At 46.0% G+C, this 14,587-nt stretch overlaps 1 protein-coding gene across 1 annotated transcript in view; it reads left to right on the forward strand.

The window, feature by feature from the left end:
• The window catches only part of LOC126417034 (uncharacterized), a 697,139-nt gene that overhangs the window by 357,476 nt on the left and 325,076 nt on the right, over positions 1-14,587 (forward strand). The window contains exon 2 of the mRNA XM_050084926.1: positions 12,744-12,949. Within this exon, the coding sequence (XP_049940883.1) occupies positions 12,744-12,949 (206 nt within the window). The remainder of the gene's footprint in view (positions 1-12,743; positions 12,950-14,587) is intronic.

The following is a 14,587-nucleotide window of genomic DNA, read 5'->3' on the forward strand; positions in this document are numbered from 1 at the left end:
TAGAAGTCTTCCGATAATCGGCGAAATTCCGCTAGAAATGAGGATAATGAGCAAGCTGCGCAACATTCGTAGTCTGTGGATGAGTTGAGAATTTGGGTCTGACGAGAGGCGTAGTAGGGTACTCCGTGCAGTTACTATTACATTGTGTCCGACTGGCTTAATAGTCAAAGGAACGGCCTAGTAAGCAGGGACCTGGGTTCGAATCATAGTCCGCCACAAATTTTGAACTCTCCCCTTTGACTTCCATCAATACTCACGTGCAGCCAATGTCTGTAATTCATTTGTGCCTTAATGAGCTAACCTGCTTTACACTTTTTCCTGATTATGGCCTCTTGTATCAATACCGCCTACTCGAGTCTGGTTTGAATAAAGACTATTGTAGCTGGCGCCTTACCGGACCCCTGCAACCGCCAACATTACCAACATGTCGTGTGGGTTGTGTAGCGGCTCGACCGCAGGCGTTTCCTCGTTAAAGGCTCCAAGTTCCAGCTTGCTGCGCCCCCACCGCCGTTAACGGTGCGGAGGTATTTTCTTCACCCGGGGTCACGTGTGTGCACACATGTGCCCATACACCACCCATAATAGCAGCGTTGCGGCCAAAGTCACGTGATTACGTTCATATCAGTACTACTTCCTTTAAAAGCCGTGCCGAGGCCAGCAACAGTTTCAGACAACTCCCAGCCCCCAACAACGAAATCCGTTCTGATATATACCCCTATTCCTAAGCCTAATCACATGCTCCATCTCACGCGATACCTCCATTTTATCTTTCACCCTTGCTCCACCTTGATTGCCAATTGTCGCTACCTGCTTTTCTACAGGACCGCACTGTCATATTCATCATTACACCTCCATCACCTCCATTATTATTTTCGTGTATCACCAGCATCAGCATTACAACATGGCATCATCCTTGCTCGTTGGACAACAGTCAGCAACTGTTGGACTGTTGTCCAGCAAACACGTATGCCTGTAAAAGCTATTTACGAGACCAGTTAAAGGCATTGCTACATTTGTAACACGGAGGGTACTGGATTGGAGCAGTTTAGGACTGAAGATGACGTAGTGTAACGTCGACACTGGCAGCCTAGAAATAAACCTATACAACGGCGACTGGTATTGTTTTTATTGAACTTAGTTTATTGTTATTTGTTTTAATGTAAAATCGTAACTATCATTCCCTTATGTGTGTTTTAAAAACTAATCTGTTATTTTCAAATTTTTTATATAATTTACCCATCTTTTAAATACATGTAGTCTCTGGCCGAAGAGTCTTTTCATCCGCTGTCAAACTGACCACTTTGTGGGGACTTACGTAAGAATAAATGAAAGAAAAGCCACCAATATAGATATGGTTCTCCCGATCTGGGGAATTGCTCCGGTTGCTCGAAGTCTACAAGTCAAAGCATTATCGTCCGCCTCGCCGTCCCTTCGGTATCGCTGCTTCCTCGGGCAGCCACCATCGACCAATGAGTTGCTCCTCTCGGTCCCCGACACCTACCGACGGCGTCGCCGGTTCATTGGGTCTACGCCAGCGCACTCCGTGGCTGTCACTGTACTCTGGGCGGCCCCAATGATCGAGCGGTGCCTCCCAGCTGCAGCCGACACCGCCATCGCCCAGAGCAAACATCGCTGTCGCCTTCCAATGGGCCTCACTACATCGCATGTAGTCACCGCTGATCGAGCGCTATTTCGCCAGAGGCCGCCGGTGGCTGCCGACACCGCCGCCGGCTCATCGCACTACCGACTGTGCCATTCTCTCCGGGAGCCAGGCGCGTTCCACTCGCCACAGCGTCGATCACCGCGCCACCTGCGCATTACTCAGCACCACCAGACACAAGTCGTGCCCGAAGGACAGAACCACTCCGGGTCGACACCAAATCCAGAAAAGACTTCAATACCGTTGCATCAGCCTTCATATGTTGTTACCTTGAGCAGTAAACCATCCCATATGTCACTCGGAAACTGCTGCTTACTTCCTGAGCCCTTCCCACCGTGCAAAGACACAAAAAAGACTACTGTTAGACTTTTATCCCTGTAGTCGATAAAATATTAGTTAATAAAGAAAGACGTTTTATTCCATACAGAATTACTAAAAACCTTCTACAAATCGCAATAAAGTCATGAGATGTTCAATTGACTCTTATTAGAACATGTTACACGTTTCGGGATTACACCCATCTTCAGACATCACAAACTTCAAGTCCTTCCTAACCAACCAGATGCACAGCCTTGACAACTCGATGAAAGTGTCGACCTGGTTGCCAATTATGAACATAAAAATGATCGCAGGCCTCATACGGGATTTTATGTTCTGTATATCCTTCTACAAATCAGCCTATGGAATGCATATTTCATTGTCTTTCGTTTTATATTGTTGACCGCAGTGCTAAAATTGCTCCATGTCCTCTTCAGTGCCTGAGTGGTCAACGAAGCTGACTGCCGTGTGGGAGACAGAGTTTCGATTCCCAGGATTGTGAAGGATTTTTCCTGGTGGGAGAACTCGTACGGGTGTATTCAGCCCTGTGATGTCAACTGAAGAGTTACTCAAGCGACTATTAGCGGTACCAAGGTCAGAAAACCGGACAACGATCGGGAGAACGGCCTGCTGACCACAAGGCCCACCTGTACCTCTTCCCATGACAACACTGGCAGAGGATGACACGGCGGTCGGACGGACACGGTTGGCTCATCTACGGCCAGTAAGCGGGACTCAATTTTTTTTCTACTTGCCCCTCGAGTCCCTTTTCTCTCCTAACCGCAATACTTCTCTCGTAAGCACGCTTTAGACAGATCAAAATCGACTACTGTCGGTGTGTGCGGAGCACTTGCCTGGATTTAAAACAGCCGCCAAGTACGTCGCCAGTGAGTCAGTGACGCCGATGATCGCTAGACTGTCCCGAGTTTATAGTTCTGGAAACCTCATTACGCTACGTGTACAGACTGAAAGTACGTTGACACCTAAGACTATGCCGTCGTCTGCTATTGCTAGACGTTATGAATAAACCTTGCCGCACTCACTCGTGTTATAGTAATGGATTTTGTGCTGTTGTACCTTCTCAGTTGTTAATGTATAGCTTTCTGTGGCTTCAAAGCACATTACAAAGGTAGCTTATGGACCTGATAGTATTCCCACTGCTCACAAGAGAGCCTAAATCTGTCAAAGCAAAATAGTATTTAGGTTCTGCAATACCTGGACGGAGAAACAGCCTACACAGCGCATAAATAAGAATGCGCATAAATAAACGTTTTAGTGAAAATTCTTTCAACAGTGAAGAAATCAAATTTATTGAACGAGGGAAGTCATTTTCGATTTTATTTGGCACGTAGGAAGAAAAGAACATACAGAGAAGAAGTAGAGCCGCACTCTTTAGTCTCACGTAAACATTTTTTTACGTGCAAAGTTTGAAATGTTTAGCCAACACTTTTCTTTCGGTTTTCAGCTTTGTTGGGCAATTTCCATACGATCTTCGTCACGAAAATCAACTAAGAATTGTCCTGGTCTTTATTAAACTGAATTCGCAGTGCTAAATCAGTAATTTCATTACTATATTTCTATTTTTTTAAGAAGGACGGCCCATCACAAATATCATATTCGACGCTCATACTAGGACCCGTGCTGCACAAGGTGTCGCAGCAGCACCGACGTGTGAACAAAAACGACCAGTCGGACCGGAGGACTCAGTACTGATATAGGAGAACAGTGGCGCTGCTGTTTACTGAGTAAGACCAAGTGGTCACTCAGTAGAAGAGGTTTTCATCTGCTTTCACCTTTCCCTTCCATTACCGTCTAGATTATTTATAATAGTTATTTTAATGTATATGGCACTAGACTGATTATGTGATAATTTTCGGGTCTATATCCTGACTCAGTAGACCGTTGCCTGTAAGTTACTCACACAGCATTGGTTTCGGCAGTGAGCATGTGAGGCTGACGACGGTGTAAGTTCTTGGACGCCTGAGTCACCTTTTACACCTAATGAAACAAGACCGAGAAAGATTGGTGCAAAAATATCGTGGTGAGTTAGAACATTCCTAAATTAAATACGCTGAATGTATAGTATTTAAAACAACAAAAGCTTTCCAGTCAAAGTCGCCCTGCAAAGAGCCGTTTAAGAGACAGTTGCGAATGTGTGGTTTCAGTCCATCACTGAGGTTAGAATAAGATAATGACCTAGAGCAGTGCTCATCAAATGCCGACCCGCGGGTCGCGTTCGACTTGAACCAAGTATTCGTGCGGCCAGCGGTACTTAACAGCGCCACCTACACAGGTGGTGATCTTCGCAACCGTGTTTCATTATAGACAAATCAAAAAAAGTTTTGTATCACCTCGGTTCCGAGAGTTCCGATAACTGTACAGGAATTTGGAATAAAAATCAGCATAAACATCATTGCCGCTCTTTGTATTGCTCATGAAAACCACACATTGCATGTTGTACCACCATACAGCGACACCTTCGGAGGTGGCGACCCACACTGCTGTAGACACCGGTACCTCTAACACCCAGTAGCACGTCCTATTTCATTGATGCATGCCTATATTCGTCGTGGCATACTATCCACAAGTTCATCAAGGCACTGTTCGTCCAGATTATCCCAGTTCTCAATGGCGATTAGGCGTAGATTCATCAGAGTGGTTGATGGGTCACATCATCCATTAACAGCCCTATTAAATCTATGCCAGGCATGTCCGATTGGATTCATGTCTGGAGAACATGCTGGGCACTCTAGTCGAGCGATGTCGTTATCCTGCAGGAAGTCATTCACAAGATGTGCACGATTGGGGTGCGAATTGTTGTCCATGAAGACGAATGCCTCCTCGCCAATATGCTGCCGAAATGGTTGCACTATCGGTCAGAGGATGGCATTCTCGTATCGTACAGCCGTTACGGCGCCGTCCATGACCACCAGCGGCGTACGTCGGCCCCACATAATGCCACCCCAAAACAGCAGGGAAACTCCACCTTTCTGCACTCGCTGGACAGTGTGTCTAAGGCGTTCAGCCTGACCGGGTTGCCTCCAAACACGGCTCCGACGATTATCTGGTTGAAGGCATATACGACACTCATCGGAGAAGAGAAAGTGATGCCAATCCTTAGCGGTCCATTCGGCATGTTGTTGAGCTCATCTATACCGCGCTTCATGGTGTCGTGGTTGCAAAGATGGACCTCGCCATGGACGTCATCCACTGCGTTAGTAGCCCTTGGGCGACCTGAGCGAGTCGTGTTATCGATAGTACCTGTTTCCCTGTATTCCTCCATGTCCGAATAACGTCGCTTTGATTCATCCGAGACGCCTGGACACTTCCCTTGTTGAGAGTCCTTCCTAGCACAAAGTAACAATGCGGACGCTATCAAACCACGGTATTGACCGTCTAGGAGTGGTTGAACTATAGACAACATGAGCCGTGTTCTTCCTTCCTGGAACTGATCGGCTGTCGGACCCCTCCGTCTGACAGGCGCTGCCCATGCGTGGGTGCTTACATCTTAGGGCGTGTTTAATGACATCTCTGAACAGTCAATGGGACTGTTTCTGTGATACAATATCCACAGTCAACGTCTGTCTTCTGGCACTCTTCGATCCGGGGTGATGAAAAACTTATTTTGATGTGCGTAGGATGCATCTAGCAGCTAACAGCCGAATCCAAAAATATCATCTGACTTTAAGAGCTTCCTAACAGTGTAGTTTTCCCGTTCCATTCCCGTAATAATATTTCAAGAGAGAGTAATATTTTGAGATGTGCTTAGTTTTAATTGAGGCTGGAGGATTCGGTCGCGAGCTAAGTAAAATTAACCGCCTACTTCTGTGGCAGAGAGGTAACTAACGCGGACACTGCGGGGATAGAGGATGAGAGAGGGGGAAGGTTTTATTGTTTGTCTTGCAGTCCTGACAACTGAATGGCGTACCCGATCGTACCGATCCGCTTCTGTCGTGTAGATTGTGACTTATCGATTCGTGGACGCAATGCCGTACTTATGTGTAACAAGAGATATGAAATTAGGTTGAGGCTGTTGACTACAGCGCAATGAGCAGAAGAAGAATGACATCATAGCATTTAATAAATATCTCTGATCATGCTCCTTACGGCATAACGAATTTAAATGTAAGTACAAATACTGTTTCAATTAAATAATCATCCACTCACACAAACACAAGAACAGTTCGTCGGGGAATCACCCTGTTTCAACTTTAGGGTCGCTGTGGGTGACAACCATCAAACAGAACACTAGACAGGAAGCATTCCGAATGGTGCGAATTTTAACGATCAGTAGTGGAGGCCGGCGAACAATATATCATTCCCTTATTGTAGCTAGTCTTTTGTGGGTAATCAGGTGCTAACTTATGTAGGTTACAAATATCAACAATAAGCTACCTATATATGCGGCCCGAGGTGGCTCCCCACGATGTCGTCATTGGCTCTTGAGCACGCAAGTTTGACGACCACTATCCTAGACAGTATAAATCTATTTGAAATGTAAGCTTCTCAATTAATTCCCCATCCACTTAGGCTCTAAAATCTCTCACTGTCCATGGTTGAGAATTGTAGTAGATACGCGATAGTGCACCGACACATTTTGCTCATGATGAGAGATATGCAGCGCGCCAATATAGTCTAAAACCGATGAGTTGAGAAGGGCATGTACCCTGGCCACCTAGATCAACTGACTTTAAAAATATGGTTTTTTATGTCTGGTGTCAACTCAAAAATGAAGTGTAGAACAGTGATGTTCATGAGGTTGAAGAACTGGAGCAGCAGATTTTACATTTTTATCAACATTTACACTGTGCGATCAAAAGTATTCGGACAACCACAAAAACATATTTTTTTCATATTAGATTCAAAATTGCTCTAAACACTATGCAACTCAACATCTGAGGTCATCAGTCACCTAGACTTAGAACTTCTTAAACCTAACTAACCTAAGGACATCACACACAGCCGTATCCGAGGCAGGATTCGAACTTGCGGCCGTAGCAGCAGTGCGGTTCCGGGCTGAAGCGCCTAGAACCGCTCGGCCACAGCGGCCGGCTCATATTAGGTAAATTGTGCTGCCATCTGCTGCCAGGCACTCCATATCAGGGGCCTCAGTAGTCATTAGACACAGTGAGAGAGCACAATGGGGTGCTCCGCGGAACTCACGGCCTTTGAACGTGGTCAGGTGATTGGGTGTCACTTGTGCCATACGTCTGTACGCGAGATTTCTACACTCCTAAACATCCCTATGTCCACGGTTTCTGATGTGATAGTCAAGTGGAAACCTGAAGGGACACGTACAGCACAGAAGCATACAGGCCGACCTCGTCTGTTGACTGACAGGGACCACCGACAGTTAAAAAGGGTCATAATGTGTAATAGGCAGACATCTATCCAGACCATCACACAGGAATTCCAATCTGCATCACGATCCACTGCAAGTACTGGGACAGTTAGGCGGGAGGTGGGAAAACTTAGATTTCATGATCGAGCGGCTGCTCATAAGCCACACCACGCCGCTAAATGCCAAACGACGCTTCGCTTGGTGTAAGGAGCGTAAACCTTGGATGACAGAACAGTGGGAAAACGTTGCTTGGAGTGACAACTCATGGTACACAATGTGGCGATCAGCTAGCAGAGAGTGTTGGTATAGCGAATGCCCGGTGAACGTCATCTGTCAGCGTGTGTAGTGCCAATAGTAAAATTCGGAGGTGGTAGTGTTATGGTGTGGTCGTGTTCTTCATGGAGGGGCTTGCAGCCCTCGTTGTTTTGCGTGGCACTATCACTGCACAGGCCTACATTGATGTTTGAAGCACCTTCTTCCTTCCCAATGTTGAAGAGCAATACCGGGATAGCGACTGTATCTTTCAACGCGATCGAGCACCTGTTCATAATGCACAGCCTGTGGCGGAGTGGTTACCAGACTATCACATCCGTGTAATGGACCGGCCTGCACCGAGTCCTGACCTGAATCCTATAGAACACCTTTGGAATGTTTTCGATACCCGACTTCATTTCAGGCCTCCCCGACCACCGTCGGTACCTCCCCTCAGTGAAGTACTCGATGAATAATGGACTGCAATTCCGCAAGAAACCTTCTAGCACCAGATTGAACATATGCCTGCGAGAGTAGAAGTTGTCATCAAGGCTAAGAGTGGGCCAACACCATATTGAATTCCAGCATTACCGATGGAGGGTGCCACGAACTTGTAAGTCATTTTCAGTCAGATGTCCTGATACTTTTGATCACATAATGTATATGATGATCCAGCAATGTTTGAAATAATTCATAACTGTCTGCAGAGGCTAGTGTAGTATGTTTACACGAGGGTGGCTAATGGACGACCTACTCCTATAATATAAACAAGCGTACAGTAAAAGTGTAATATTCAACGTGCTAAAGAAGTATTGAACTGCACAGACCCTGTGTGATATTTGTGCTCAATTAGATAAATACTTAATCGAAAATTTCACATTTACTTACATTCGCAGGAGATCTGCTATGAAGTTTGGAAGGTAGGAGACGTAGTACAGGTAAAAGCAAAGCTGTAAGGACGGGTTATGAGTCGTGCTTGGATAGCTCAGTTGGCAGATCACTCTCCGGCGAAAGGAAAGGGTCCAGACTTATAGTCTTTGTCTGGCACACAATTTTAGTATACCAATAAGTTTCATATTAGTGCACACTCCGTTACAGAACGAAAACTTCATTCACGTTATGAGCTCCTTAGTAGTGTGTTGGTCCAGCTTTGGAATGCAATACAGCAGCGATTGTGAATGGTAAGGTTTCGACAGTTAGTTGATATTTTTCCACAGATATGCAGCACCAAATATCTACCCACAGTTATCGCAAATAACGGTACCTGGTTTGTATTTGCGCAGTTGGCGGCCTATATTGACTTAGAAATTTTCCATCGGATTTGTGTGAAGCAAATTCTGTGTGCAAGACATAAATGTGCTTTCTCTTTCATACTTACAGCATGACCTGAGCTGCTGATACGAACAGTTACCCTGCTGGATCATTCTGTCGACGAGATCTGGTGGTCCACAGTTGTGTTTATACAGTCCACAGCTCTCTTGGTGACCTCGATTGCTTCCACTCATCCCGTGGAAGTCCAACTAAATCTCCCCCATAGCACAATACTGCATCCACTGGCCTTCATCCATGGCGTTGTGCATTTTTCGAGCTGTTGTTCGCTTGGATGACAGCCTATCTGAATACTGCTAACGATATACTGGTACAAAAAACATGATTCATTCCACCTGGTGACACGTTTGCATTCATTCACCGACCAATATCGATGAACCCTTGGCAATTTTAATCATAATTGATGTTATCGCTCTCAATGTGGAAACCAATTGCACCTGCTCCAGCACGGTGCCCCCCCTGCCACAGAGCGGAGAATTCTCTAACATCTACGTTCCTATGACGTCCAACACCCTGTCGCCTACTCGTGGTTTCACCGTTCTTCATCCACTTTCCATAGATGTTTACCACAACAGAATGTGAACAGCAACCGGCTTCGCGATTTCTGAGATTCTCGTTCCCAAGCACGAGGCACTAATAATTTACTCTTTCTCAAGTCTCTTGTGTCAGTGTATTTCCCCATTCGCGACCCATTTTGTCGCTAGAAGATTCCCTATTCGCCCTTGCATATTTTCCCTTTCGCGTCACGTGTCTGCAACGGCACCACATATCATTCATTGTCGTTTTGGACAGTGGTCATAATGTTTCGGTCAGCGGGCTCGCTTTCACTCTTTCGCAGTTGCTAACATCTGCTTTATCGACCCTTGTTTACTGAGACATTTTTACGAGGTTCATTGAATAAGTAATACTAATATTTTTTCTAAGAGTAAGTTAGTTTCATTCAGAATTCCCACATGCTAGATTATTCCCTACTCTTCTGGCGACGAAATCCTACTTTTTCACATAATCTCCGTTGAATGCGACAGCTTGATGGCACCTTAGTGGGAGAGACTACATGCCCATATGGTAGCACGCTAGTAGTCGACGTGGAAGCCAACGACTTGCTGCGTCAATAACCCTACCCCCAATCATCCACGAACTTCTTCCCACTGGGCTCATCCTTCATTTTGCCCAACAGATGGAAGTCGGAAGATGAGGGTTCCGCGCTTTAGAGTAGATGGGGAAGCAGAGTCCAGGGAACTTTTGTGACCACTCCCAACAGAGACTTTCAGTTTTGCAGCGAGATGTTTGGTTTTTATCCGTCGATCAGCTCCAATGAAAGCGTCCGCACCTTCCAATATTTCAGGAGCCACAGCTGTTTGTGGCCGGCTGCCATACGGGAGACCGAACAGGTTTCGGCTACCTTGCTGCGCTGATGACATACGCCACGCCCAACGGCTCACCCTGCTTTTGTTCACTGACAGGTCTATGAATACATTCTGAAAGTGCCTCGGAATGTTTGCGATGCACTGCTTTTCCGCCAAAAGGAACTCTACGACACCTCTCTGCTGAGATGTCAGGTAGAACGCTACATACAGCGCCGCCACCTATCGAAACTTCATACAACTATAGGGGCTGAAGTAGAAATATTCTACGATGTCCACAACAAACTCAGCATTTTCTAAAGCGATATTAGCCGGGGTAAACATGTTGCGTTTACTGCAGAACGGACCTCGTACTTCCGTTAACCTATACCTTCTACATCTATCTACATCTACATTTATACTCCGCAAGCCACCCAACGGTGTGTGGCAGAGGGCACTTTACGTGCCACTGTCATTACCTCCCTTTCCTGTTCCAGTCGCGTATGGTTCGCGGGAAGAACGACTGTCTGAAAGCCTCCGTGCGCGCTCTAATCTTTTTAATTTTACATCCGTGATCTCCTCGGGAGGTATAAGTAGGGGAAAGCAATATATTCGATACCTCATCCAGAAACGCACCCTCTCGAAACCTGGCGAGCAAGCTACACCGCGATGCAGAGCGCCCCTCTTGCAGAGTCTGCCACTTGAGTTTATTAAACATCTCCGTAACGCTATCACGGTTACCAAATAACCCTGTGACGAAACGCGCCGCTCTTCTTTGGATCTTCTCTATCTCCTCCGTCAAAACGATTTGGTACGGATCCCACTCTGATGAGCAATACTCAAGTTTAGGTCGAACGAGTGTTTTGTAAGCCACTACATTTTCTAAGCACTCTCCCAATGAATCTCAACCTGGTACCCGCCTTACCAACAATTAATTTTATATGATCATTCCACTTCAAATCGTTCCGCACGCATACTCCCAGATATTTTACAGAAGTAACTGCTACCAGTGTTTGTTCCGCTATCATATAATCATACAATAAAGGATCCTTCTTTCTATGTATTCGCAATACATTACATTTGTAATTCTTCCGTATGACTTTCCGGTATTAATACACTACTGGCCATTAAAATTGCTACACCACGAAGATGACGTGCTACAGACGCGAAATTTAACCAACAGTAAGAAGATGCTGTGATATGCAACTGATTAGCTTTTCAGAGCATTCACACAAGGTTGGTGCCGGTGGCGACACCTACAACGTGCTGACATGAGGAAAGTTTCCAACCGATTTCTCATACACAAACCGCAGTTGACCAGCGTTGCATGGTGAAACGTTGTTGTGATGCATCGTGTAAGGAGGAGAAACGCGACTTTGATAAAGGTCGGATTGTAGCCTATCGCGATTGCGGTTTATCGTATCTTGACATTGCTGCTCGCGTTGGTCTAGATCCAATGACTGTTAGCAGAATATGAAATCGATGTGTTCAGGAGGGTAATACGGAACGCCGTGCTGCATCCCAACGGCCTCGTATCACTAGCAGTCGAGATGACAGGCATTCTATCCGCATGGCTGTAACGGATCGTGCCGCCACGTCTCGATCCCTGAGTCAACAGATGGGGATCTTTGCAAGACAACAACAATCTGCACGAACAGTTCGACGACGTTTGCAGTAGCATGGACTATCAGCTCGGAGACCATGGCTGCGGTTACCTTGACGCTGCTTCATACACATGAGCGCCTGCGATGGTGTACTCAACGACGAACCTGGGTGCACGAATGGCAAAACGTAATTTCTTCGAATGAATCTAGGTTCTGTTCAGAGCATCATGATGGTCGCTTTCGAGTTTGCCGACATCGGGGTGAACGCACATTGGAAGCATTTATTAGTCATCGCCATACTGGCGTATCACTCGGCGTGATGGTATGGTGTGCCATCGGTTACACGTTTCGGTCACCTCTTGTTTCATTGACGGCACTTTGAACAGTGGACGTTACACTTCAGATGTATTACGACCCGTGGCTCTACCCTTCAATCGATCCTTGCGAAACCCTACATTTCAGCAGGATAATGCACGACCGCATGTTGCAGGTCCTGTACGGGCCTTCCTGGATGCAGAAAATGTTCGACTGCTGCTGTGGCCAGCACGTTCTCGAGATCTCTCACCAACTAAAACGTCTGTGGGCAGCTGTATCTGTACACGCCATCCAAGCTGTGTTTGACTCAATGCCCAGGCGTATCAAGGTCGTTATTTCGGCCAGAGGTGGTTGTTCTGGGAACTGATTTCTCAGGATCTGTGCACCCAAATTGCGTGAAAATGTAATCACATGTCAGTTCTAGTATAATATATTTGTCCAATGAATACCTGTTTATCATCTGCATTTCTTCTGGGTGTAGCAATTTTAATGGCCAGTAGTTTAGTTATACACCGTGTATGTGTTTGTCTGTCAGTAACTGTGAAGCCTGATCGTCAGTGAGTGAGTGGTTTTTGTTGCAGGGGGCTGGAGCCTGCGGCTGGTGGAGGTGAGGATCCCGATGCACACGGTGCTGCACCAGAACGCGCGCCTCGAGTGCCACTACGACCTGGAGGGCGAGTCGCTCTACTCGGTCAAGTGGTACAAGGACGGCCGCGAGTTCTACCGCTTCGTGCCCAGGGACACGCCGCCGGCCCAGATCTTCCAGTTGCCGGGAGTCGTCGTCGATGTGAGTACTGAATCTACTCAGAGTTCCTACTCCTTTGAACCCATTTGCGGCACCGAGGCTAGAACTGGGGATAATGTTCTTATCGACTGTCTTTGCCAAAGACAGCTCGTGATCCATTCGGGTTCTACATCTATTTCTGTACTCTGATGGATACAATGTGTGGCGGAGGGTACACGGTGCACAGGTATCATTCTCCCACTGCCTACTCCAGCCGCTGGTTGTTAACGTGGACGTATAGTGTCGGTAACCCTCTATGTGGGCTCGAATTTTTAGAATTTTATAGTTGTGATGATTGCGTGAAGTGTATGTTGGAGGAAGCAGTGGGTTTTGGTAGGTATGCAGCGGCGTCGGAACTGTAGATTGGAAAGATTCGGAATTGTTAGAACATAATTTCATTATAGTTTAACTCTTGCTAATACTATACCTGTAAACAACAACTCAAATGACCCTTTAACCCGGCAGCGGTGTGGCCTGGAATTCTTACCCAACGTGTGATATAAATGACCCAGTAGATACCGTCGGAAGTTCCATGCGGCTTTTCGCGGATGATGCTGTAGTATACAGAGAAGTTGCAGCATTAGATAATTGCAGGGAAATACAGGAAGATCTGCAGCGGATAGGCACTTGGTGCAGGGAGCGGCAACTGACCATTAACATAGACAAATATAGTCTATTGCGAATACATAGAAAGAAGGATCCTTTATTGTGTGATTATATGATAGCGGTACAAACACTGGTAGCATTTACTTCTGTAAAATATTTGGGAATGTGCGAACGGAACGATTTGAAGTGCTATGATCATATAAAATTAATTGTTGGTAAGGCGGGTGCCAGGTTGAGATTCATTGGGAGAGTCATTAGAAAATGTAGTCCACCAACAAAGGAGGTGGCTTACATAACACTCGTTCGACCTATACTTGAGTATTGCTCATCAGTGTGGGATCCGTACCAGATCGCGTTGACGGAGGAGATAGAGAAGATCCAAAGAAGAGCGGCGTGTTTCGTCACAGTGTTATTTGGTAACCGTGATAGCGTTACGGAGATGTTTAGCAAACTCCAGTGGCAGACTCTGCAAGAGGGACGCTCTGCATCGCGGTGTAGCTTGCTGTCCAGGTTTTGAGAGAGTGCGTTTCTGGATGAGGTATCGAATATATTGCTCCCTCCTACTTGTACCTCCCGAGGAGATCACGAATGTAAAATTAGAGAGATTCGAGCGCGCACGGAGGCTTTCCGGCAGTCGTTCTTCCCGCGAACCAGTCGCGAGTGGAACAGGAAACGGAGACAATGACAGTGGCACGTAAAGTGCCCTCTGCCACACACCGTTGGGTGGATTGCGGAGTATAAATGTAGATATAGATGTAGATGTACTACATCCTATGTAGTTTCTTACATGTATTGAATATTTTAACTTCGAATTTAATGATTTAATCAGCTGTAAATTATTACTATGGACTAATGTTATTAATACGTAGTGACAACAATAAAACGGAATTTTATTCATTAATTAGTAGTCACAAGCCAATTACAGATATTGAATCATACAATATTGAAATTAATGTTTGCTGTCCGAAGCTATTGTATTGAAATAACAGAGGTTACAATTACCAAAAATGTTCAAATGTGTGTGAAATCTTATGG

The sequence above is a fragment of the Schistocerca serialis genome, chromosome 8 (assembly GCF_023864345.2).
Source record: "Schistocerca serialis cubense isolate TAMUIC-IGC-003099 chromosome 8, iqSchSeri2.2, whole genome shotgun sequence".
NCBI lineage: Eukaryota > Metazoa > Arthropoda > Insecta > Orthoptera > Acrididae > Schistocerca > Schistocerca serialis.